The 26,000-nt window shown below is 30.8% G+C and overlaps 2 protein-coding genes across 2 annotated transcripts; both read left to right on the forward strand.

The window, feature by feature from the left end:
- The first annotated feature begins 3,789 nt into the window (after positions 1-3,789).
- On the forward strand, positions 3,790-7,961 carry LOC106770540 (receptor-like cytosolic serine/threonine-protein kinase RBK2). The gene is made up of 9 exons (XM_014656344.1): positions 3,790-3,851; positions 4,687-4,793; positions 4,885-5,232; positions 5,311-5,562; positions 5,649-5,806; positions 6,666-6,745; positions 6,925-7,060; positions 7,322-7,471; positions 7,785-7,961. Exons 1-9 carry the CDS (start codon positions 3,790-3,792, stop codon positions 7,959-7,961), a joined length of 1,470 nt encoding a protein of 489 aa, XP_014511830.1.
- Positions 7,962-11,874: 3,913 nt separating this feature from the next.
- Positions 11,875-19,711, forward strand: LOC106772147 (autophagy-related protein 18h). Its single transcript, XM_014658341.2, has 9 exons — positions 11,875-12,394; positions 13,165-13,608; positions 13,912-14,352; positions 14,661-14,906; positions 15,169-15,963; positions 16,040-16,218; positions 18,417-18,547; positions 18,748-19,062; positions 19,255-19,711. Exons 1-9 carry the CDS (start codon positions 12,224-12,226, stop codon positions 19,257-19,259), a joined length of 2,727 nt encoding a protein of 908 aa, XP_014513827.1. The 5' UTR covers positions 11,875-12,223; the 3' UTR covers positions 19,260-19,711.
- Positions 19,712-26,000: the final 6,289 nt, after the last annotated feature.

The raw sequence follows: 26,000 nt of genomic DNA on the forward strand, positions 1-26,000 counted from the left end.
TAAAATTTGAATTTATTTTTTTTAACTTTTAATATATTTTGGTTTCTAAGTTTTTTTTAACTTAATTAGGTTAATTCTTTAGGATTATTAGACATGTTTCAAGCTACCATTTAAACTAAAATGTTTGAAAATGATACAAATAACTAAAATGTCATTCAAAAACATATTTAATATATAAAAAATTAATACATTTGTGGTAGAAATATCATATTCATTCATTTTTAAAGTTTAAGACTAAAATTTAAAAAAATTTAATATATATACAAATTTCAATATCTTTGAGAAAAAATATATTTAACATATTCTCTTAATATTTCAATAAAAGTGAATCAATATAAATTTAACATATAAAATAAATGTTGATTAACTTTACATAAATTTTAAAGTTAATAATTTGGCTTTATATTTAGACAATTTATTTTTATCACTATTTTTTTTACTCAATTGAGTTTTAATATTTTTTTTTTAAAATAAAGTGAATTTGGTCTTTTCTATTAAATTCATGTTAAAGATATTCAAAAGTCTCAAAGTGTCAAAATTTGATATACGGATTTTATTCGTTATATAATATTATTTTATATACGAATTTTGGAGTTTATATACATATTTTATAATTATATATACTAAAAATTTTCTTATATTAAAATAAATTATTTGAAATATGTATTTGACCATACACACGAATAAGTAAAAACTATTTAATTAGCTAAAATTAATAATACACAATTTGAAGATAATTACATAAAGAGAAAAAAATGTGTAATAAAAATTGTTATAAAAAAATGAAGATTTAAGTGAATTTTGTGAATACAGAATAAATAAAAAATAATTAAAAAAAGGAAAAAAGTGTGTAAGGAAAGAAAAAATATAAAGATTACAAAGTTGAATACTAACTCTTTTAGGTTATTTATTAAATTACGGTTATTTTAACCCCTTACAAACAAAGATAAAGACGAAAATATATATTGAAATGAGAATGGACAAATATACATACACATTATCGTCTTCATATCTAATTAAAATAATTACAAAAATTATATATTATACACTTATTTTCATACCTTAATACCTTAATGTAGAAATTTTCTATCCAAATAAAAATAACTTCGTAGGAAGTGTTTGTTTAAAGATAACTGTAATAATTAAAAAAAGAAGTAAAAAGATTGATTTATATATTACAACAATATATTTTAAGCTTAAATATAAGCTTAGTTTATAATAAAGATAGAAAATAAGTTGGATTATCCCATGATGGCTTATATCTTCGAATCATACAGACTTTTTTATAATTTTGATTAAACCTAAGTTTTAATAAAATTTTATTTAGTTAAGAATGTTAAATCTTTATAGTATAAATTATTTTCATCCTAAATATCAGTCTATGTAAATGTAAATAATATTTTTTAGGAACATAGTATTAAATTATTCATAATACGCTAAATTCATTTATTTAATTTTAGTAATTAATGTGCATTACATAAATAGTCAACCTTATAGAATCATTAAAAAAAATATTCAACGTTGTTTAATAACCTTGCTACAAAATAGATTTTTTAAATAAGTAACTTATTCCATATAATAAGTTTACTAGTCTTTTAAAGATTTTACAATGAAATAGACTTCTAAATATTTTTAAATCAAACCATTAAAAGTATTTATAACAAAAAATAAATTTGAATCAGACTTCAACATATATTTTTCTTTTTTCAATTTCTTATTATTTTAGAATAGGGACGAAGGACTACCAGCTTCATAATTTGTTGTTTTTTCTAAACAATAAACTAGATTTTACGGGAGTGTACGTATGAATAAAAACTACAACGTAAAAATGTGACTAATTATCATGTAATTTTTCAAATTTTTCTAGTGGATCTCTCTTCTAAAATCACTAATGCCTTGTTCACTTGAGTAGATTTGGAGGAGAGTAATTGAGAAGATTTGATGATAAATTTTTCATTGTTGTTTATTTGAATAAATTTGGAGGTAGGTGAGAATGAATCTGGAAGTAAATTTTTTTAATCTGTCACATAAATAAAATCCTACACTAATTTTCACAAATTTTACTTCCAAATCTACTCTCATTTAACTCTAAATCTATTCAAATAAACAATAAAAAAAATTACCTTCAAATTCTCTTAATTACTCTCTCCCAAATCTACTCAAGTGAACAACATAAACACGGTTTTCTCCGATAAGAAAATAATTTCACTATGCTCATATACATTTTCAGTATAACATCGATCATGGATGTTTTGTAATGAGAAATTTAGTAATTACAAACATGAGTAAAATATACAATCACGACTATACAATAAAACAAAAGTATAGATACCATGTGCGAGCCTCCAAAACTTAACTTCATGTAATGCCAATGATGCCTAACATGAATCTATTTAGAGTCTTCAACTTAATTTCATGCAGTACAAAGTCCATACAAAGGTAAACGGTAATAACTCCCAAGAGCATTATGATGACGACGTTCAATATGATTAATAAGAACTTCATAATATTTCATAAAACTATCATTGGATAGTTTCAATCCTTCAACACAAATATTCTTATGGTCATAGCTGCATGTCTCTTGAACCTCTTCCTTATCCTCTTCATATTCCTTTATTGATTCTACTATAAATTCTTCTTCTTTTTCGTTTACATCGTCGTCATCATCATCAACTAGTTCTTGTTTCTCCTTCTCCTCTTCTTTCTCTTCCTTTTTTTCTTCTATATCTTCTTCTACATTATGATCTGGAATGAGAAATAACCTCAATCGTCCATCTTCTCGTGTAGCATGGAGAATTTCCGGCCTTCTTATTCTTATTTTATTAAGTTGCATCCTTCCATTTTTTCTTATTGGTACAAAAATGAAACTAGGTTGTCCAAGCTCATTTAGCGATGAAATTGGTGGAGGGAAGTTTCCTCTATCCTCCACCAGCTTTGTCCTATTCCAAGAGTAATCTCCATCTTCATCTTTAGTAGTTATTTCATCATCATCAATATCGATGCTTTGAAAATCACTATCTTTTGTACAAGGTATCAAACTTTCGATATCTTTATCAATATCCTTTATTGGTCCAAGATGTTTAAATAAAGAATAATGCAAAGCATACAAAATAGTGTTAAAGATGGCAGCAAGATATAATGATAAAAGGTGAATGTATTCTTTAAACACATGCAAAAGGAAAGAAAAAGAAACTGAAAGAAGAATAGGAACATACAAAAGGAAAGTCATCATTGTGTGTATATCACAGGATATATATATAAAGATTATTTGTACTAAAAAATGTACCTATGTGTTTTGTTATTGTGCTTTATGATTGTGAATCTTAAAGAACAAAAATGTTAGCAAGATTGGAAGGTGAGAATGAATATTCTCACCCTCCAAAGACATATGGTTGTGGTAACAACAAGGTGAAGAAAATGGAAAGAAAAAAAATAAGAAGAAATGATAAAAGATGGTTATATCAATATAAAACACAAGTTGTAGTGAAAGAACAAAGTTAACAATTAGCAAATTGTGCCGAGTCCCACTCAGATAGGCCTATGATCACTCCCACAATGGCACATTGCTAGTTTTCTTCCACATATTCAAACTACATTCTCATCCTCACTTTATTTTTCATGACTAATGACTTGGTTAAAGCATGAACACCTAAAAAAAAGTTTGTAACATTTAGTGTGATAAATGTTATGTTTTGTGTGATTTATTTTATTACTCACCAAGGTTGTCAAATTATTTATTTTAAATATATTTTAATTATTTTTAGTGTCACTTAAAGTAAATAAGCAAGCATGGTTAAAGAAGATCTCTTTAAGGAAAACGAGAATGATGATTTTCAAATGGATCATGATATGTGAATAATTTTTTTTTAATAATTTTTTGACAATAAATTATGTGTCATTATTTTATTAATCGATATATTTGAAACGGATTAATCACAAACTACCACATGAAACGGTCGTAAAAAAATTGTTAAAAACATATTTTTCATACACTTGTTTTCATACGTATAGACATATATTTTGACACCAAATAGGATCTTTAACAATAATAAAAATAAAATGTAAATCTCATATGTTTAAGATAATAATTTAAGTGTAACCAAAAGATATAGTAATTAACTTATTATTATTATTATTATTATTATTATTATTATTATTATTATTGAGGAAAGAGGCAGTGCAATCCTCTATTTTTAAATTTAAATTCACTAATAACACACTTGATGAATTATATTTTTAGGATTAAGTAGATATAAATCGAAAAAAAGTAACCCTAATAAAATTAATGGTGGGTTCTACTCCAACCTTCGTTCCTCCTAAGTCGTTCACTTGGCTTTCCCTGTCTGTAATGTTCTCGTTTGTCATTGGTTGAGAGCACATATCGCCACAACACAACATGCTTTCATCTCATCAATGTCTAATGTAACACAATCTAACCTAATTAATCCTTTTTCTGACTTCCATTATGGATTTGATCCATCTCCATTACTGCACATTCTAAAGCATACAAACAAATAAAACACGTTTAATTATTCAACCATCAAGTTCCATCGTTCTCTTTTGTCTTTTCTTCTCTTTCATGGCCAAGCAAGCGCTAGAAAAGTGTTTATGGTATTCATGTTGCCCTAAAAGCATGCAAAATCAATATCCATTTTTGTTTATAACTTTCTGTTCATGCATTTACAGGGACCAGGAAAAAGACAATGAGACTAAATCGAAAAAGGTTTCGCTTTGGGATGCTTTAAATCATAAACCTGAAAAAAAAGATTTGTCTTGCTCATCTTCTGCTCATGGTTCTTTTCAATTCCTAAGCTTTCATCTCAATTGGGAAGAGTCGAGGCTTCTTTTGCTTTATGTTCATGATTTCCATTTTTATGTTCCCAGACTTGAGGCATTTAGAATTGGAGAAAGAGAAAGAGAATGTGGCATCACCAAGAGGAGTCTTGGAAGTATACATGAAAGACTTTGATTCTCGAATATTTGCTAAACCGGAAAAAAGTTGTTCAAGCACAAGGGCACACTCTAACTGGACCAATTTTTTCAAACTTTTCAAGAAAAAATCTTTTAAGCGGCTAGGGACCCTCTCCAATATCAGTGTTCCAAAGATACCAAAATGGAAAAGCAGAAGTACTAGAGAAAATCACGCTTTAAGCAAGCTATGTAACTTCAACTCATCTTGGGTCACTTTTAGCCTTTCTGACCTCAGAAAAGCGACCAAAAATTTTCACAGTGGTATGAAATGAAACCTCACCCTAATAATTAGGTCAAAATTTGATTCTGATACTCATTTTTCAGCTCTTTTACATGTAGAAAATATAATCGGAAGCGGTGGTTTTGCTGATGTTTACAAGGGGTGTCTCGAAGATGGACAATTAATAGCTGTGAAGAAATTGAATAAAGGAACCACAGAAGAAAAAACTGCGGGCTTTCTATCTGAGTTAGGCGTAATTGCTCACGTTGACCATCCTAATACTGCCAAGCTAGTTGGATGTTGTGTAGAAGGAGAAATGCATCTTGTCTTTGAACTATCTACACTAGGAAGTTTAGGATCTCTTCTTCATGGTTTGTACCTAGTTTGGTTATAGTATCCTCGTACCTGAACGCTGTTACTACGTATTCCATGTTTATTTTGTCATTATGTATTCCAGGTTCAGATAAAAACAAACTAGATTGGAGTAAAAGGTATAAAATTGCTCTGGGAATAGCTGATGGTCTCCTCTATCTGCATGAGTGTTGTCACAGACGAATCATTCACAGAGATATTAAGGCAGAGAATATTCTAGTCACGGAGAATTTTGAGCCACAGGTTTTCACTAAACTTCATTTAAACTTGGAGTATTAACTTAGACATTAGTTTTATCAATTTTATCTTACGTTTTGCTGTCATAATCATCTTATGTTGTTCTCCAATGTATGTATAGGCAAAGTTAAGTTTATGGTTTTTTTTATAGGAATGGAGAAATTTGTCTCATATATAGACAGATTTTTTAAAAATTATGAAAATAGAAAAAATGTACAATTTTTACATGAGTTCATATGAAGATATCGTGTATCTTTTAAATAATTTTAAATGTGTCATATTTGAAAAAGTTGAAATTATTTATTTTCATATGACTTTAACTTTGAAGTTATTTATATAAATAACTTTAACTTGATTATCAATTCTTGTAATCAATTAATTAAAACACATTAGAAATCGTTTAGAGGGTGTAGGACTTCAACTTTTCATGTATATCAAAGCTGAAGTCATTTAGGAAATGTACAACTTAATAATATTTTTAAAACCTGTAAGAGTTGCACGAGTTATTTTTTTTTGTATTTTTTTTTTAAATTGGCTTATTACGGTAATATAGGTGGTAAATTTGCATCCTCTCATAAAAAAACTAAGTTTATATTCTATTGTTCATGAACATGTCTCCTTTGTTGTATTATCACTAAATAAGCAGCAAGATATTGTTTTCTAATTATCCTTATTATCTTTTTCTCTTTCAAATTTTGCCAAAGATAGTATTTTAACAGAGTTTTCATGTCCTGTTTGTTAAATGTTATCTTTCATGACTTGTTACATTTTATGTTATACTATTAAACTTGATCAACAAGAGTTTTAAGGTTGCATATGTTTGTTTTTGATATATCACTTCCTTGATAATTTAATTGTTTTCTAGATATGTGATTTTGGGCTTGCAAAGTGGTTACCTGAACAGTGGACTCACTATAATGTATCAAAATTTGAAGGCACATTTGGGTATGTAAATAAAAAAAGTTACCGATGGTTTTTAAAGCTTTGTAAAATGCTGAAAGCAAAATAGCTTTTAGTTTTATGAAAAATGAAAGAGAAAATGAAAAGAAGCAGTGAAAAAAAAGTGATCAGAGTTTAGGCTCTGATGATGATTTAATAAATTTCCCTGATTAATCACTTGACAGTTATTTTGCTCCTGAATATTTCATGCACGGAATAGTAGATGAAAAAACTGATGTTTATTCATTTGGGGTCCTGCTTTTGGAGATCATAACCGGCCGCCCAGCGGTGAATTATTTGCAGCAAAATATTGTGCTATGGGTAAATATTTTCATAAAAGCACTGTATTATTGACTGAATTAAACTTTTTTTGACAATGCATACGTGATTGTCTATGATTGGTCTGTTTTAAATATTTTTTTAAATATAAATTCAAACAGACCAATAAAATGATGACATGTGTTCTATTGTCAAAAAATTATTAAAAAAGAGTTGTCAAAATATCATTGTTGAATTATTTATTGTATAGCTGCATGCATACAGGAGGAAGACCTTAACGTGTTATCCTTTGTTGTGATATAGGCAAAACCTTTGATTTCTGGCAATCAGACGAAGGAGCTTATTGATCCTTCACTCGGTGATGATTATGATAAAGGGCAGTTGGGTTGTGTAATTGTAACTGCATCGCTATGTATTGAACAGAGTCCTATCTTACGTCCCAGAATGAGACAGGCAAGTAGTACCACTTTGATTTATTAGTGGAAAAATGATATTTTAATCTTATTTTTTAACACTATTTTGATACTGTACACGTGTCAAAATGTGATTTGACAATTTCAAATTAAAAAAAAAAATTTGGTTTTTCTCTTCCAAATATACCTTTACCTCAACTTTTTTCAATTTGAAATTGTCCAACCACATTTTGACACGTGTGCAGTGTCAAAATGATGTCAAAAATTAGTGTCAAAATATCATTTTCCTTACCAGTGTGAAAATTAAGAAATGGACAAGGAGAATTGATCATATAGTTTTTATGGATATGCAGATTGTGACGCTATTAAGAGGGGAACAACGCGTTATAAAATCTACACGAGCAAGTGGAAGGAAGCTTTTGGAAAGAACGTACTCAGAAGAGCTCTTGGATGTGCAAGAATACAACTCAACAAAATTTCTAAGAGATCTCAAGCGGCATCAAGAAATTGCATTGAGTCTCGAGAACTAAAGATATTGTTAGTTTCTAGGACTTCATAGATGTATAAAATTCTCGAGGTAAACTTCTTTAGTGTAATCCAGTCCCTTTAAGGTAACATCAAAATGATTAAATATAAGTTTAGAACTTAAATTCAAATTCAATTTTTTTCTTTTTTAACATTAATAATGGCGTATTAACCATATTAAAAATATATGTTAAAGAATATTTATTAAATATAAATATATAATTATTTAAAAACTTAATTATTTTTAAGTTTTTAATAAATTTGAGAACTTTCAATTGAATATTTATTAAAATTCTATGATTTATTGAGTTTTCTAAATTTTTAAGACTTTTGAATTGAGTATATTTTCATCGTTAACTAAATGATGTGTCAATTATCTTGTATATTTATTCTATCTAGATGATATAATATTTTGTTATAGAAAAAAATCATCGTGACAATCTCTTTCAAAGATAAGAAGCTAATTCATTCTTCAACGAAATCATTCCAAAGAAAGAAAATTGATACATAGTTGTAAGGGTATTAAGGTTGCGGTGCATCCACCAGTAAAAAAGAGGGATATTAATTTGTGTATTTGGCATAAGTTTCGTTGTAATTAGAGCATAACATGATGCAATAACATTTTTGTAATTATCACATACATATATATACTTCGGTTAAAAAAAAAAAAAATCTAAAAGAGGTTTATGACTTCCGTTCTATAAACAATTGAACTTTAGTTTCGTTTCTTTTCATTTGATTGTTTTTTCTTCGTACACCATATGCATCAAATACAGATATATGTAAAATTGAAAGTATGATAAAACGAACTCGAAATGTCTTGAAAATTTGTTAGAAGAACTAAAAAATCATGAAAACTCCTAACAAAAAATTTCATCTCAAAATTCAAAAGTTTAACTATTTTAAATATATTTGCATAGTTTGAAAAAAAAAATTGAAAAATAAAAAATGACACTTTCTAAAAAATCGAAAGATTACTCATTATTATATATGCTACTTATATGTGATATGGAATGTTGAAGAAACATAATTGTTGTTTTTTATTTTTCTTTTAAATTAGACTTTAGACAATGGTTGTGATAAAAATTGAGACAAAAAAGAGTCCATCTGTACTGGATGCAACCGAAGCAGAAAATGATCTATTGTTTCAGTTCTAAATCCAATCGAGGTAGAAAAGGATTTAATGTCTCAGTTCAGGATTTAACCAAGACAAAAGACCCCATTTATTTTTTGTTTATTGTTTCAATTTTTTTTAACCGAAACAAAATCGTAATCTTTTTTGTTTTAGATTTTTAATCGAAGCAAAAAATTTTGTCTTTTTACCTTACCTGAATATATCTTAGTTCTGGAATCACTGTCATAACCTTAAAACAACGGCTGTTGTATCCTTTGTTACATTAGTGATGAAATCATCCCAAAGAAGGAAAATTGGTACATAGTTAAAAGGGTATTAAGGTTGCGGTGCATATGTCTCCTTTCTTATTATAGATATTACAAGACAAAGAAATAATATATTCAATTCATATGAATGTGTTAGAACTTCCTATATGACTTATGTCTTTTTATATTCTTATATTACTTAAACTCCTTGGTAATGCTTTGTAATGATTTATTTTCACGTATCATTTTCTTAAAAAATTTGATACTTAATTGCATGTGTCATAGGATGTTGCATCTAAGACGGATGAAGGTTGCATAATGAAGCATACCATTTCCGTTAACATTGCAAATGTCTATAAATAATTTACTTGTTTTAAAAATTTTCTTCCTAACCAATTTCACTTTATATGTTTTTTAAATTTTCCTCATTTTGTACATGATTTACTCACTAAGTTCTCAAATGAGTCAAATGACGATGATGTTCAGTATTTAAGTGTTAACTTGAGTTTCAATGTTGCTTTCACTTCTTTGAGGGAAATGGTACATGTTCGTTGCACATTCCAAACCAAGATATTACAAAGGTTTTAAAAAAGACTATTTATAAGATTGAAAAATGAGTAATTTCAGTTCATAGCTATTTGGAGAAGGTCATTAAGTTTGAGAGTATTTAAGAACAATTTATATAGTTTAATAATTCCATAAGTCCATTTTTTTTTTTTGAAATCGAATTCTTAATTATTATTTTATTTTAATTAACTCTTTATTTTGAAAAATTAAGATAATCAAGTCTTTGTTGTTAGTATCTATAATAACACCGTTAAAGGTATCACGTGATTATTTCAATTTTTCAAAAATAATAATACAACAACAAAAAATTAAAAAAACAAATATGCAACTTCTAAAACCGTGAAATTATTAAACCAAATTAAATCAATAGCATTATGTAGATAAAAATAAATAAATATATTATTTTTATGTTCGCTTCCTTTTTACTTTTAAAGAATGAATTTATTATTTAATTTAACTCTTATAAGAATACCTATTTAAGAAAAATTTAAAAACTAAAAAATAAACTATCATAATATAATTAAATATTAAGAGATTCAATTATTAATAAAAACTTTAACTAGTCATAATTAAAATAGAATTATAAAAAAATATAATAATTTTTTTATATTAAAAAAAATTACTATACAGAATACTTTGTATACTTATGAGTAAAATATTAAGAAATCAAAATTTTAATATTAAGGGACAGTGTTGTTTTCTTCTAAATGAAACACGACATTTTATAAATGAAAATAAAAATAATAAATATGTTTTTAATATTTTTTTGCAGAAAAGAAATGTGAAAGAGTGAAAGATGAAAAAAGAAATAAATAAATCAAGAAAAAAATAGAGAAAAAAAAGGAAAATGTCTTAATGAATTTTTTATTTTTATTATACTTAATTGTATGTTTTATTATTTATTAACATTAAATAACATATTTTATAAAACAAATTAAAAATTTATCTAATTTAACAAAATTTTTAGGATCATTGTATCATATAGCCTTTAACAAGATCCGCCCTGGTTATGAGATGTTAATATTTGTATTTCTTATTAAACAAAAAATTTATTCAAATGATGAATAATGAAAAAAATGACTAATTTTAATATATTATTGTTCAAGTAATTAATTCTGATAGAAATTTTTGAGTTTTGATTTAAGAGATATCATGTATGTATTTTAATACAATATCTAATATAAATTGTTACACTTATTTGTGTATCTTTATATAATAAATGTTAAGATTTAAATTAATACTTGTGTAAAAGTTGAGTTGTTCATATTTATAATTCTACACATAACCCTAAATAAAAGTGGTTAAAGAAATAAAATTGCGGAGGTGGATTTACATCCACTCTAACTCTACCTATAATTACGACTCAATTATTATTGTCACTTTCTTGGTAAACAAGTTGATGTTGGAAGGAAAATAAAATTTAATTTAATTAGGTTCGCATCTAGTTTAAGATATTCCCACGCTTGTCCCTTTGGTAATCAACATGCCGTGTGGACTCTATTTTTTACGACAAATTATACATTTATAAAAATTACACAAAAAAACTACCAAAAAATATAATTTTCTTTTCATAAGAATATTATATAATTCTATTTTAATTCCTCAAGGCACCCCTACATACTTGCGTATTGGAATTCTCCCCTAAACTTGCTCGTAACTCGATAACGCCCCCAATCTTATACTATCAAAATACTACACGCACGAAACACACGAGTTCAGCAAGGTAATGTCCGATTTGCCCCTCACACTCATCCACCAATAATTTGCTTCCAAGCATTCAATTACCAACCAAACCGTCCTTCCCATCCACCAACCAAACCCCTTCATTTGCCTCGGCAAAATAAATGTAAATATAAATAAATAAATATAATAATAATAATAAATAATATTTTATAACTGTTATTATGAGTTGAAAAAAAGAGACGCAGGGGTGGATGGTAATTTGGAGCGAAGTTGAAGTTTGAAAGCATAAGAAAGGGACGTAAGGGGGATTTTGGAAAATGTCGTGGGAGCGAAGTGGCAATAGTGAAATAAGAGTTGAGATTAGCACCAAGCAGAAGCGGAGTAGCGCTGAGTCTAAACTCGAAACGGGAGAGAGAGAGAGAGAGAGAGAGAGAGAGAAGAGGAACCGTCTTCGTTAAGGTCAAATTTCCTCAACCACCAACTAACACGTATCGCCGGAGTTCTCCGCCGCCGCGCACGGCGAATCCCGACGCCTCTCAATTTATGCTATATTCGATCGCCTGCGTTCCGCGACTCTCGTCGACGGAATTCCCGGTGACTTACCGGTGGCCCGTAGAAAATAGTTTATCTCCTTATTATGAAGAATCAGACCAAGGACAACGGTGGCAGCAAGAGCAGCAATGGATTCGTTCCTTCTTCCTTCAAGTTTATATCGTCTTGCATTAAGACGGCGTCCTCCGGCGTACGTTCCGCCGGCGCCTCCGTCGCTGCCTCCTTATCCGGCGAAGGACACGACCGTAGAGACCAGGTAGCATTTTTGCGTGAGTGCTACTCTTCGAAACTTGTCAGTTGGCGTTGTCTTCTGAAATTGCGATTTGTGAATGCTGTTGAAAACTGACAAGTCAAACATGCTTGCGTTTTGAACTTTGTTCATTGAGGAAAATTTAGTGCGGCAAAAACTTGCCTATGCTGGGTTGTCTTTATAGAGATGCTCTTTTTTGGTTGAGACACTGTCTCCAATCTCAGGAATGAACTGTTTATTGCTATTTCATGTGTTTGGTCTATAACATTGGTGTTACATTTATTCTGGATTATTGAATGAAGCTAAGAGCGTAATCGACATGGCTATCTCTATGCAATTCCATTTCCAGTATTTTTCTTTTCTTTTTGTCCTTTGTTTTTGTACGAAGAGGCATTGAATATTCTGATTAACAATAGCGATTTCTCTAACTCCAAAAAAATTGAAGAGATGTTTTTTTTTTTTTCATGATTGCTGAACATGATTAATTTGAGACTGGTTTGTTCGATGGTAATGGAGTAGTTAAACAACTTCTAACGGGCCTTGTAATTGCGGATAGGGTAAAACTGGGATATAGAATAGGAATTATGTATGTGCTAATTATTATAAGCATTCGCTGTGTTCTGGCACTGTCGAGTAATTTACGGATCCCAATTGTAGTAATGGAATTGTAGTTTGATCAACACTGCCATGTGGCGAACTTCGCAATTGCTCTCCGGCTGTAAACTTATTACTTATGGATGGAGTCAGCAATATTTACCTCTTTATTTGTGGAACAGGTGCTTTGGGCTTGCTTTGACAGGCTAGAACTAAGTCCGTCTTCTTTCAAGCATGTCCTCTTACTTGGTTATTCCAATGGCTTTCAAGTTCTTGACGTGGAAGATGCCTCTAGTGTCAGGGAACTTGTGTCTAGACGTGATGATCCAGTTTCCTTTTTACAGATGCAGCCTGTTCCTGCAAAATCAGAAGGTTGTGAAGGATTTGGAGCATCCCACCCTTTACTGTTGGTTGTTGCATGTGATAAATCAAAGATCCCCGGTAAAATGCTAAATGTAAGAGATGGCCATAACGAAGCTCAAGCGGAAAATATTGTTAGCTCAGCTACAGCAGTTCGGTTTTACTCATTAAGGTCCCATACCTACGTTCACGCTCTGAGATTTCGTTCAACTGTATACATGGTTAGGTGCAGTCCTCGACTGGTGGCGGTTGGTCTAGCTACGCAAGTATGGTTTTTGACTTAAGTACTTTCAATTTGTTTGTAGCACTTTCATTGTTAGTTCTGAAAAAATACATGTTACTTTGTTGAGGAAGTTTAGTATATTATTGTATTGGTAGATTATGGGCAGGTCTTATCAATTTCCTTGGACATACTGTAACTTCTGCAGGTTAATTATAGATTATCCTGTCACCTAATGGATCAATTATGTATACTATTTATAATTTCATCGTAATACAGCAACCTAGTTTGCTATTGCCATAGGTAAAATCTGCCTAATTTGTTTCCTTCATTTATACGTTGCTCGCAGATATATTGTTTTGACGCTCTTACACTTGAGAATAAATTCAGTGTTCTCACTTACCCCGTACCTCAGTTGGGAGGACAAGGAATGATTGGGGTTAATGTTGGCTACGGTCCTATGGCTGTAGGTCCTCGGTGGTTAGCTTATGCCTCAAACAGCCCATTGTTGTCAAACACTGGTCGCCTGAGTCCTCAGAGTCTTACTCCTCCTGCTGGCAGCCCATCGACATCACCCAGCAGTGGAAACCTGGTAGCTCGATATGCCATGGAATCTAGCAAGCATTTGGCGGCAGGGCTGATCAATCTTAGTGATATGGGATACAAAACATTGTCTAAATATTATCAAGATCTAATACCTGATGGATCTAGCTCTCCTGTATCGTCAAGCTCAAGTTGGAAAGTTAGTCGATTTGCATCAAATTCTACAGAAACAGATACAGCCGGGATGGTGAGTAATCTATTTGCTGACAACTTAACACGTTATAGTGTGATTTTATTTTGCAACGTTCTGGACCCTGACTAGATATTTTCTTTCTTAAAGTAATATTGGCATCTGTATTACAATTTGCATGAGATCATCTATTGGTTCAGCTTAGCCATAGAAGAAGAATTTTATAAGGTAGTTAATAGCCCTGAGTATTTTGCGGTAGTCTTTTGTCATTTTTCGCCCTTCTTTTAATCATTGTTTTATGTCAGCTGAAACAGGAAAGTAACCATTCTATATACTTGTTGACTAGTATTTCTCATCCATTGCAGGTTGTTGTCAAGGACTTTGTTTCTAGAGCTATTGTGGCACAATTTAGGGCTCATACTAGTCCAATATCTGCATTATGTTTTGACCCAAGTGGGACACTTTTGGTTACAGCCTCAATTCATGGCAACAACATTAATATATTTCGAATTATGCCATCCTGCTCAAAAAGTGGACCAGGTTCTCAAAGCAGTGATTGGAGCTGTTCACATGTGCACCTTTACAAGCTCCACCGTGGCATGACATCTGCTGTATGCTTATATTCTCACTGTTTCTTTAATGCCTTTTGTGTTTAGGGCCCAAATTTGATAAACTGTTAGTATAAAGCTTTTTATACTATCATCTAATGATGTGTTGACACATTATTGAAAGAGTTACATTTTTTAGGTACAAAATTCTTCACTAATTTGGCAGTATATGTTTGGATGAGAGTGTAAATAGCAGAATATCAAAAGTAAATCCTTATGTTTATTTGCTTGAGAAGGGCTTTACTTAATTGTGCAAATTATACAGGTAATACAAGATATTTGCTTTAGCCATAACAGTCACTGGGTTGCCATCATTTCCTCCAAGGGAACTTGTCATATTTTTGTTCTTGCTCCTTTTGGTGGTGAGACAGTTCTTAAGATGCACGATCAAGACACAGATGGGCCTGCTCTTTTGCCAGTTTTTCCTCTACCATGGTGGTTCACTCCACATTTCACAGTAAATCAGCAACAATTGAGCCTGACACCCCCACCTCCTGTTGTTCTTTCAGTGGTTAGTAGAATAAAGAATAGTAATGCCGGATGGCTCAATACAGTTAGTAGTGCGGCATCTTCTGCAGCAGGGAAAGTTCCAATTCCATCTGGTGCTGTTTCTGCTGTCTTTCACAGTTCCATTCCTCATGTTTCACAGAATGCATACTCAAAAATTCAGGCTATGGAGCACTTGTTAGTTTATACCCCTTCTGGTCATTTAATTCAATATAAACTACTACCACCATTGGTGGCAGATTCAAGTGAAACTACTTCAAGAACAGCCCTAGTTCCATTAGCACAGATACAAGAAGAAGATTTGCGTGTGAAGGTTGAACCTGTTCAGTGGTGGGATGTCTGTAGGAGATATGATTGGCCAGAAAAAGAAGTGTGTGTATTGGGGAATACTGTCGGTGGACTGGAAGCTGAAGAAATGATTTTGGATAATTCAGATTATGAGGTTAATAGAATCGGGAGCAATAATTCTATAAAACTTAATAAACAATGTCATTTCTCAAATGCAGAGGTACATATAAGCTCTGGGCGGATACCAATTTGGCAGGAGTCCGAGGTAATCATTTGATTTCTGTGCTGAACACAACATTATTTTTTCTTTCATACAAACTATTTCTTGCTCAATTTTTTAGGTCTCTCTCTTTGTGATGAGTCCTTTGAAAGCTGCTGGAGTGCCAGATTTGTATGAGCTTATTACTAGGGGGGAAATTGAAATAGAGAGTATTCAAGCTAATGAGATTGAAATAAAACAGAAAGATCTGTTGCCCATCTTCGATCATTTCCACAGAATTCAGTCTACTTGGGGTGACAGGTAAAATTACTTATCTGCCGTATTGTAGTTGGTCCACTCGGTACTATGTCTTACGGAGATTTGCCACTTAGAAAAGTTCCATTCTAGATGCATTCAATTTAAATCAGGCTCTCAGATTTTCTGCACTAATGAATATATTTTAGTCTCCTATGAGTTGTCAAAGATTAAATTGTAGTTACAATTAGCGCCTGGCTTTGCTCTCTGCTGCTATGCATTTCCTTCATGCTTGCAGTTTCTTGCTGAGTTTCTGCTTTCATTTTCCTTCTTTGTTGCTGAGCTTTGTGATAGATACTGAATCAGAATTAAACAAGAAAACTGTCTTACTTTCAGAACTTTTAGGATCTACTTCACCCATTACCCTCTTACTAATGACAATATGATCTCTCTCCCCCCTCCCCCTCTTATTCATAGGCTACATGCCTTATTTAGTTAACCAACTAAGCTAACTGGCTACTGGGTATCTATCATTGCTAGGGGTGAGGAAATAATTTATTTCTCCATTATCCATCCACAAGTAAATCCATCCATTAAAAAATGTAAAAAATGGACTGGATCAGATTCATCCATTTTTTTTATTTCAAAATCCAATGGATCCTCATCAATAATTGAATACAAATTAATCCAACCAATATTTGTTCATAATTATATCTTTCTCAAATTTACTTTTTTAAAAGCTCTCAAATATATTTATTGAATTCGTTTTACAATATTTTTTAAAATTGTATAAAAATATATTAATTTTATGGATGGAATATCCATCCATGAAAAAATTAATTAATGAATTGGATTTGATTTTTAAGAAATGAACAAGATTTTTAATGGTCTAAATTACATTAATGAATCTTTTATCTGATTATTATAATCCAAAATAAAATTGATCCAATCCATCCAGCTTACCAACCTCAATCAATACTCCTCTAAAGTTCCACCTTGTCCTCAAGGTGAACAAAATGTAGTGGCAAAAAATTGAAAGTCCACCAGGGCCTCATTGCATTAAACATAACCAAAATCCTCTTTTTGCATCATTAACAGCAAACTCAGATGGTGATATAGGCCCTGAAAGATTGAATGAATGGGTTCCTCTTTGTGATGGTACCCAAAAGTATGAACATGGGTTATAGGTCTGTGCAACAGCATGCTTTTGTCCTTCTACCAGCCGGACTGGGCTCATTGCTAGCCGAAGAGTCAAATGCAACACTTCTTTAAAACCCACCCTTTTTTTAGTGTTTTGGACCTGGCTCATAAGTCAAAAGATTGACCCAGATTCTGTAATTCCAATCTGGACCTTCCACCCCTGTTTCATATGCCACTCTTTTTGTACTTGCAATTCAAAGGTTCGTCTACCTCTAATAAAAAAATCTGCAGCGGTTCTTGCAGTGTAAATTCGTTGATCAGCGTGCGTAACTTACTCTTTACGATGACTGAAGCGGTTTTTGCTGTGGTAGTGTGTTCCCCTTCACCCCCGCCTCTTTTTCTTTCTTCAATTCTTCTTCTTTTGTTGTTCTTGATTATTTTCTTGGCTGAGAAACACAGCCATTGTACAGCTTATCCTTTCAATGCAAATGCAGCATGCCATAATATTTTCTCCTCACTTGCTCCAATGGTTCTAAGCTACAGATCTAGTTTCAGTACCACCACCAATAAGCTTCCCTCCCATCAAATATTGACATCATTTTCATGAACAATTCCGACAAAAGTCAAAGATCAGAGATCGCGTACTATTTGATAGAACGTAATCAGAATTACATAAAGAAAACTGTCTGACTTACAGAACCTCCGTGGTCTGCATCTCCTGACGCTCTTACAAATGACAGGATGATCTCTCTTCCCTCCCCTCTTATTTTCTGGCCGCATACCTTATTTATTTAACCAACTAATAAACCTAATGGGTACCTATCACTTTTCTTATTTTTATTTTAAAGTTCTATGTGGAGATGTTTTAAAGTCATGGGAGTTTGAAATCTCATATTTGTACATGCTGCTATTTGTGTTAATTTTCCTATTCATTTTCCTTTTGTTTTTAAATAGTTTATATATGAATTTTTCTATAGTGATGTTTTAGGGAATACTGTTTTACAACATTTGTTTGGATTTAATTTTAGAGTGTTTCTTCATCTTTATTTTACTTTTGTCTGAAATTTGCAAACATCTGTGCAACCGTCCATGCATATGCTAACTAAATCCACAATTTTTGCCAGAGGTATTATTATGGGACGGTGCTCTAGCTCTTCGTCTGATTCCCATGGAAATGAGGAGAAGTTGTCAGAAGAAGCTGCAATTTTCAATTCAAAATTGACGGTACCTGGTCAAGCTGTCAAGACGTTTGTTGGTAAGAGAAACAGTACAACGTGAAATCTTCTGTTATATTTTTTAGTGAACTAAATAGTTGTCTGACTTGTCAAGAGTTTTTTCTTCAAATAACTTGTCTAATAGTAAGATTAATTTCAAGAACAGAGAGGTGGCTAAGTTGGCATCACCTCATTTAAGCCAGAAAAGTCTAAACTGTTGACGCAAGTTATGTTTCAACAGGTGCCTCAAGTTTTGACAATGCTATAACTGCAAAGGTTAAATCATCAAATCATGATAAAGCCAATGACAGTTTCAATTCAAGTTCTAGTGGCTGTGAATTGAATATGAATGTTATTTGTGAGGAGTCAATACGTGACTCACCAGACTTCGATCAATTTTTTCAAGAAGGTTATTGTAAAGCATCAGTTGATTGTCATGAATCAACAGAAGTCATAACAGAAGTGGATTGTAGCAGTCCCTGTGGCAGGGAAAAATCTGATGAAGATGGTGATAATGATGACATGCTTGGCGATGTATTTGACTTCTCTGAAGAAGGTATGAATCTGAAGCAGGCTAATTTTGATTTCAATGATATTCAGCTTATCGATAGCTGCTCAGTTTGTGCACGTAGTGTTTGTGGCACTTAAAAGATGTGTATAAAAAGAAAACTAGATATTGAGAATGCTTTAGTCATCTTCTTGGTTTGGTTTTTATTTTTCTTAAAACTACAAAATGTTTGTGTTACAGGTTGACGATCACTAATCTTATGCTTGCCTCCCTCTGAACTACTGTAAATTGGTCCTGTAAAGGAGAAATTAATTGACAAATGCAGGTGATTTCCTTGCAACAACCTAAATGCACTGACCATTGATTCAAGGAATTTGTTGTTTTTCCCTTTCAATATTCCTTCCCAGTCCAATGATTCTTCTCACCTTCTAATTTCATGTAAATGATGTAATTGAAATTCAGAACTACAAATTATTTGTGTGGGTTCTGGGTGGGTTCTGTGCGTGTGTATTATATTTTTTTCTTCATAGTTCATTGCTTTGGAGGCAAAGCGAACTGGCCAAAGAGAAAAGGGGGAGAGAGGGCAGATAGTTTGATTGTTTTACCCTGCTCTCTTATGTTTCGTTTGTGCTGGGTTATTTATATTTTTCGTCACAGTCTTTGCTTAATTCAAGAGATTCATTTGTCCATTGCAAAATAGTTTCTTCATCTTGAAAAGTATCACTTCAGCATAACGCCATATACTGTTATATTCTTCTCTTTATAATAAAGAGCATACGCAAGCACAGTGGTGACGTACATGGTATAATATTTAGTCTTTTCTTTATAACATGTGATTTTCATCAAAAAGTAATCACTCTATAAAAAATATAGACGTTATTTAATTTCTATTTTATAAATATTATCTTTACTGTTTTTAAAAGTTAAAAAATATTAATTAATTTTTAGTATTATCTTTCTCTTCATATAACATTTAAAGATTTCATACACTTATTACAAATAATGTAGAAACAACAAAAGATGACATAAATTGAAATATGAAAAGAGTAAGATGCATTACATGACTAAGTGGTTATTTAAGTTTTCCAACCTAATCACCTCATTAGGAAGAAAATTGAAATATCCTTCATCCTTATCTTATGTAAAGAGAAAGTATACGTCTTTTATTTTATTTTTTGCTTTATTTTAATATTTATTGAACAATTTTTCGGCTATAAATAAATGGTCATTTCTTATGTATTTTACAAGCTTCAAAGTTAACGATAATTAAAATTTATGAGATTTTCAAGTCTTGAAAGTTTGGTATTTTTAACTTATTATCTTATCTTGATCAGATTTTCTAAAAGGGGAAACAATTTCACACTTGTTCTTTATTCTTATCATCTCATTTAATAATATAAAATTATTAAATAAATATTATAAAATTGATAAACCAAAAAAAAATAGCTAGAAATATATATAATATTAATATAATTATTTAAAATAATAGCTATAATAATAAATTATATACAAATTAATTATGGATCATATGAGTTTATTTTTTTATTTTTTGAAAAAGAAAGAATTTCTATTTAAAGTAATTTATGGGGAAACTATAAAACTACTCAGCATCATCATCTTTGTCTTTTACTAGAAGAATATTATTATCTAATTTCTCATCTCCTCACACTGTACAGTGATCATCGCAAAAGAAACAAACAAAACACCATAAACACAAAAGAATAACGAGGTAAGTTAATGTGAAAAACAATTATCCTAAATTACATTAATTATAAACTAACCATGCATAAAATACAATAAATCATGTATATTCACTAACAATTGACATCGGACTCACTTATCCAAATACATGTCTTTGACATTAGGATTCAATGTAGACATGCACTTGTAGTAGTATTTATGTTATGCAGAGTTATAGACAAAGGGGTTATCATCCTATTACTCACAAAGTTAGTCCTCTTCGTGCTTATGACCAAATAGTCTAGTGTCTAGGATCTCCTGCGACTCTCACCACATAATTCATTTTATTTTATTTAAGTATGAATGATTATTAGAGTTCAAGATATCTCCTTATTGACATATCATATGTTAATTATACACTAAGATCATCACCACAAAGAATTTCTCCTTAAAAGTCTTTCAACATCATCATAATACATGTTCATAACCATATTATCACTTTAATCAAACATCAAAATAATCATAAAAGTCTATTTTAAATCTATCTCAAACAGCCAAAGAAGAAAACAGATCCAACAAACTCATAGATGGCACTTAAAGCCAAACCTTTCATAAAAAGTGGCGCTCAACGCCATTCTTCTAGCAAAAAGTTGTGTTTAGTGGCACATTCTGGCACTCAACGTCTTGAAACTAAATTACTCCATACTTGTGGTGCAAAGATGGCACCCAATGGTGTCCTGCTACCGCTCAGTGTCAAAACATTCGCAAGTATGTGACACCCAATGATACTATTTTCTCAGTGTATTGATTCAAAACAATTTTAAAAATGAAAACTCGTACCAATTTGCTCAATTACTCAGGTTTTATGTTCTCTTAGTCATACAAACCCAAGCACAAATAAGACAAAATTCATAAATCAAACATTCAAACCATACAAATCAAATCAATCATGCTCGTCATGAATCCAATTCATCAAAACAGATAAAGTTCATTTCCAACATGAAAGCAATCACCAACATGTATTCATCAATTTAGCAAGAACATTCCAAAAGAATTAAAGACTAGCTTTCCTTATCTTGATAAAGTTGCTCAAAAACTCACAAAGTCAAACGTCTCGTAACTTGCAAGGGACCTCTTTCTTCACCTAAACACAACCTAAAAAATTATTCGATTATGCCAATAAAGACATTGTTCAGTAGATATTCAAGAAACACAATACAAGGAAACATGCGAGCAAAAAAACCCCGCATGCAACCACCAGAAACATAGAAGACAATGACAAAGGGATTGAAAACTAAATTACCCCAAAGAAGAAATTGATCAATTGATCTTGACAAGCTCGCCACAAGGAGAAATCATAGGGTCTATAATCTTTAAAAGTATGAACATATTATGAGAAAACTTAGAATGGAGATAGTCCTTAAAGAATAGTTTATAGAGAGATATAATATTTTTAAGTAATGAGACTCTTTTATGAGTTTTCTATTTATATAAAAAAGCACTTTATCACTAAAATAATACAGTTTTGATATTTTAAAACACTATCACTCCTAAAATACACTTTTCTAGATTCTCACACTTTGATCGGTTAATTGTTAACTTGGACATAAACATACTATTTCCAAGGTTAACCATCTCACTTAAAACTTTTTAGCTCTCAAGTACTCTTTAGCTCTGTGACTCTTTCTTAAATACTCAAACACTAAGACTCTCAAGCTCTAATATTAATTTGTTGACAACAAGTCTTTCTAAATAAATATACTCTAATATTATAAGTTGTTGTGAAATACTTTGAATGGTATATGAACTATTTATAAGCCATTTCTTGACCCTTCAACCATATCTACTATCAAATCAATTACTAACTAACTATTACCAAAACATAATTAATAACCTCTATTACTAAACTTAATTAATAGTAAGAATCATTCTTAACTTTTGCAACCTTCCAATTAATTATAACAAAATATTATATGCAACTAACTAAAGTTTACTCAGCAATCAGAATCCTTAAACGATAATAAACCTCCTTTATATTTTCAAAAAGTAAAAGAATATTATAATAACAGTTGAAAATTGAAATATGAATTTAAGTTTCATCTTGTGTAGAAATGATAATGTTGAATATCATATCAAAATGAAAAAACATAAATTTATTATCTTAAGATTTTTAAATAAAATTAATCTGAATAGAAATTGAATTCAAATTTTATTGGTTTTGGATAGGAATTTTTTTCTTTAATAGATCCTAACTGAAAGTTAATCTCGTACAATGTGGAACCCATCAATAAGAACCACCTATCATATATCTTTCTTTTAAAAACCAGAGCATTTTTTCTCCAAATTCTCACTCTAGAACCATAACATTTTCTATGAAAATACTGTTCAATAATACATTTCTGTCTTGGTGAAATTACTAAAAAAATGTAACTATTCTGTGCTTGTACTGATTTTCATCTTTTCAAAACACCATTATAATAGGTGTAAGAATGTGTGAGGTGTTGTTGGTATGAATACGAATGGATAAGCCTTTGAGGGACCGAAGAAGTGAAGAATCCAGCATCCCAGCCACACATATTTCTGCATCAAATGGTTTGTCAGAGACAGTGTTCAACAAATTATTCAACCTCCATTCTAAGATCAACCAAAACACAGTTAAAAGGTAAAAAAAAAAAAAAAACACTATGTATATGAATAACTCATGCCATGTTTTATGAAAAACAGACAAAATGAGTAACAGCTTCCATTACTTAAATGCAAGTCATTCAAGAAAAAAATGCAAAGAAATCCATTACTTAAAGAACTTAAAATGCATTTAGAATTTCTGAACTTGGTCATTTTACTTTTTGAGCATTTTATTTAATGAATGGGTGGCTTTGGATACCTAAAATTCCTACATGTTTGTACTCTATGGGGGTTGCAGTGATGGGAAGTGCATGAAATGTAGGAAATAATATTGGATACGAAAAGCTCAGAGACAGAGAAGGTGGTCCCTTCACATCTCAGTTTTGTAGCTCCAATTATTCACTACCATATACACAGTTTCTGATATGACACCAAACCAACGATCGACTATTTCATCGTGGAAGATAAAATCAGCAACCTAAGCTAAGCTAAGCTACAACCTGCATATGCTGCTTTGTGTCCCCCCACTTCCTGCTCATCTCTGTAATCAACCTTTCTATGCTTCCACTCACTATACACATTTTTGGTTAAGAGTGGTGTCGATTCCTTGTATGGTTGGACTTACATTTCATTGGTATTATACCTTCTTAGTGAATCCCCTCTCTTGATAAACCCACATATGGTATTAAAGTTAGGTTCGTCTTAGTGACAGACTCAGACGAGTACAGTTTCTATATCGAAAGTCTTTCTAGCAAAAGTTCTAGATAAGCGTGTTTCACTAAGATAGATGATACGAAGACGTACTCGTAGTTGAGAATGTTTCTGCCAGAGGAGAAGTGTACTAATTTGGAAAGAACTCACCGTTGAAGGAAAGATGGTCCAAATGTGAATCTAAGTTCTATCCTAAGTAGAAGTAAGAAAGTAAACAACAATTAACCTATCGTCTTAAAGTTTTAAGTTGACAGTGATGTTAATTTCTCTTCTATAAAACCTAACATTTTTTACATAAACTTAGATTATAACTAAATATAACCAATAAAACCAAAAGCAAGTATAAAAAATTAGAGATGAAAATTATTGAAAATAATATAAATATGAGTCAAGTTTTACATGGAATAAAAATAACAAAAGTTAAACACTTTATAAAAAATAATTAAAAACTTAAATGTAATGAGATTTTTAGTTAAAGTTTACTTTAATTCCTTGTGTTAACTTATTTGTCAGACAATAAAACATAATTTGTGATATCAAACTCGACTATTTGTTTTGATAACTAAATAATTCGAGTATTTAGATTAAAATAAAATAAAATAAAAACACCATGAGAAACACTTAATTAAAGAATGGAATGTGATGTATAAAGTGAAATTGAGAATAATTTCCGATAATGTATTATGGCAACAGTCTATAGTTGGTGATTTTCTATCCACCACTCGCCGACACCTTTTTCGTTTAGAATAAAAATACATTTATTTGATGTTTTCTTAATTTTTATTTTTTTTTCAGGAACAAAGGCGTGCCTCTTCTCTTTCTTCTCTTTCTCTGTTGCCTGTTATTATAACCATCCTAAAATCATTTCAATAAAAATATATTCACTTGCTAAAAAGTAAAAGGAAAAGTGTGAGAAAATATTGATGAGACTGGCCTAACTTTATTTCTTTGGTTGATCGGCCAAACATATCATAAACTAATGTTTGTAAGTTATTAGTTTAGGTATCTCTATTGGTGTATACTCTTTACACCAAAAATAGAAAAAGGTGATTTGGGGTTTACGAAATGAACTCTATATTTACTCCTCTTTCTAAACTTATCTCATATACAAAAACAAATTCTTCTTACAAAAATGAATGTAGTATGTACTCAATCGACCGGATAACATAGGACATGTCTTAAAAAGGACATAACTTAATATCTTGCTGAGGACGGTTAGCCATCATTTTCGGATTAGGACAGAATTAAGGAAAGATGTGATTAGATTATTGGACCAGTATAAGGTTGTGATTAAGATTCCATTAATCGTAAGTTTATGGTAAAAATTATAAATAGAGGTCAAAGATACGAGGTATTTAATGTTAGAAGTGGGTTTTAGGCCTAATTCAACCCCACAAAACCCATGGCATATTGTTCCACCTGCTATTGGGCCGTTATCGGACCACCCATTAATATCTTGTCTCACGCTCGAGATGTATATACCTCGACGTGAGGGGGGTGTGTTGGAAGTCCCACATCGACTAAAGATAAGGCCAATTTATAATATATAAGTGGGGTGCAGACCTCACCTTACAAGCCGGTTTTGTGGGATTGAGTTAGACCTAAAACCCACTTCTAACATTTACTGCACACTTATTATTGTTTAAACTTGGACTGTGTACTGACTTAAGCGTAAGAGAACCTTTGAATGCTACACTCAATTCATTAAAAATTATAAATATTATAAAGTACTATATACGATAATACATTGAATGATAAAAAGTGAGTATGTTATGTTATTTATAAATTTATCAGCTCCATATCATAACATATGTAATTACGTGTTGGAATTTTTTAAAAAGTAATTAATCAGTATATCGATTTATCTAAGTTATTTTATAACAAAAGTGTTTTCAAAAATATAATTAATTTTGAGTATTTTAATATTCGATTGAGTATTTGGAGATGCAAATATGTTAAGCCGAATAGGC

The sequence above is a fragment of the Vigna radiata genome, chromosome 8 (genome assembly GCF_000741045.1).
Source record: "Vigna radiata var. radiata cultivar VC1973A chromosome 8, Vradiata_ver6, whole genome shotgun sequence".
Classification (NCBI taxonomy): Eukaryota; Viridiplantae; Streptophyta; class Magnoliopsida; order Fabales; family Fabaceae; genus Vigna; species Vigna radiata.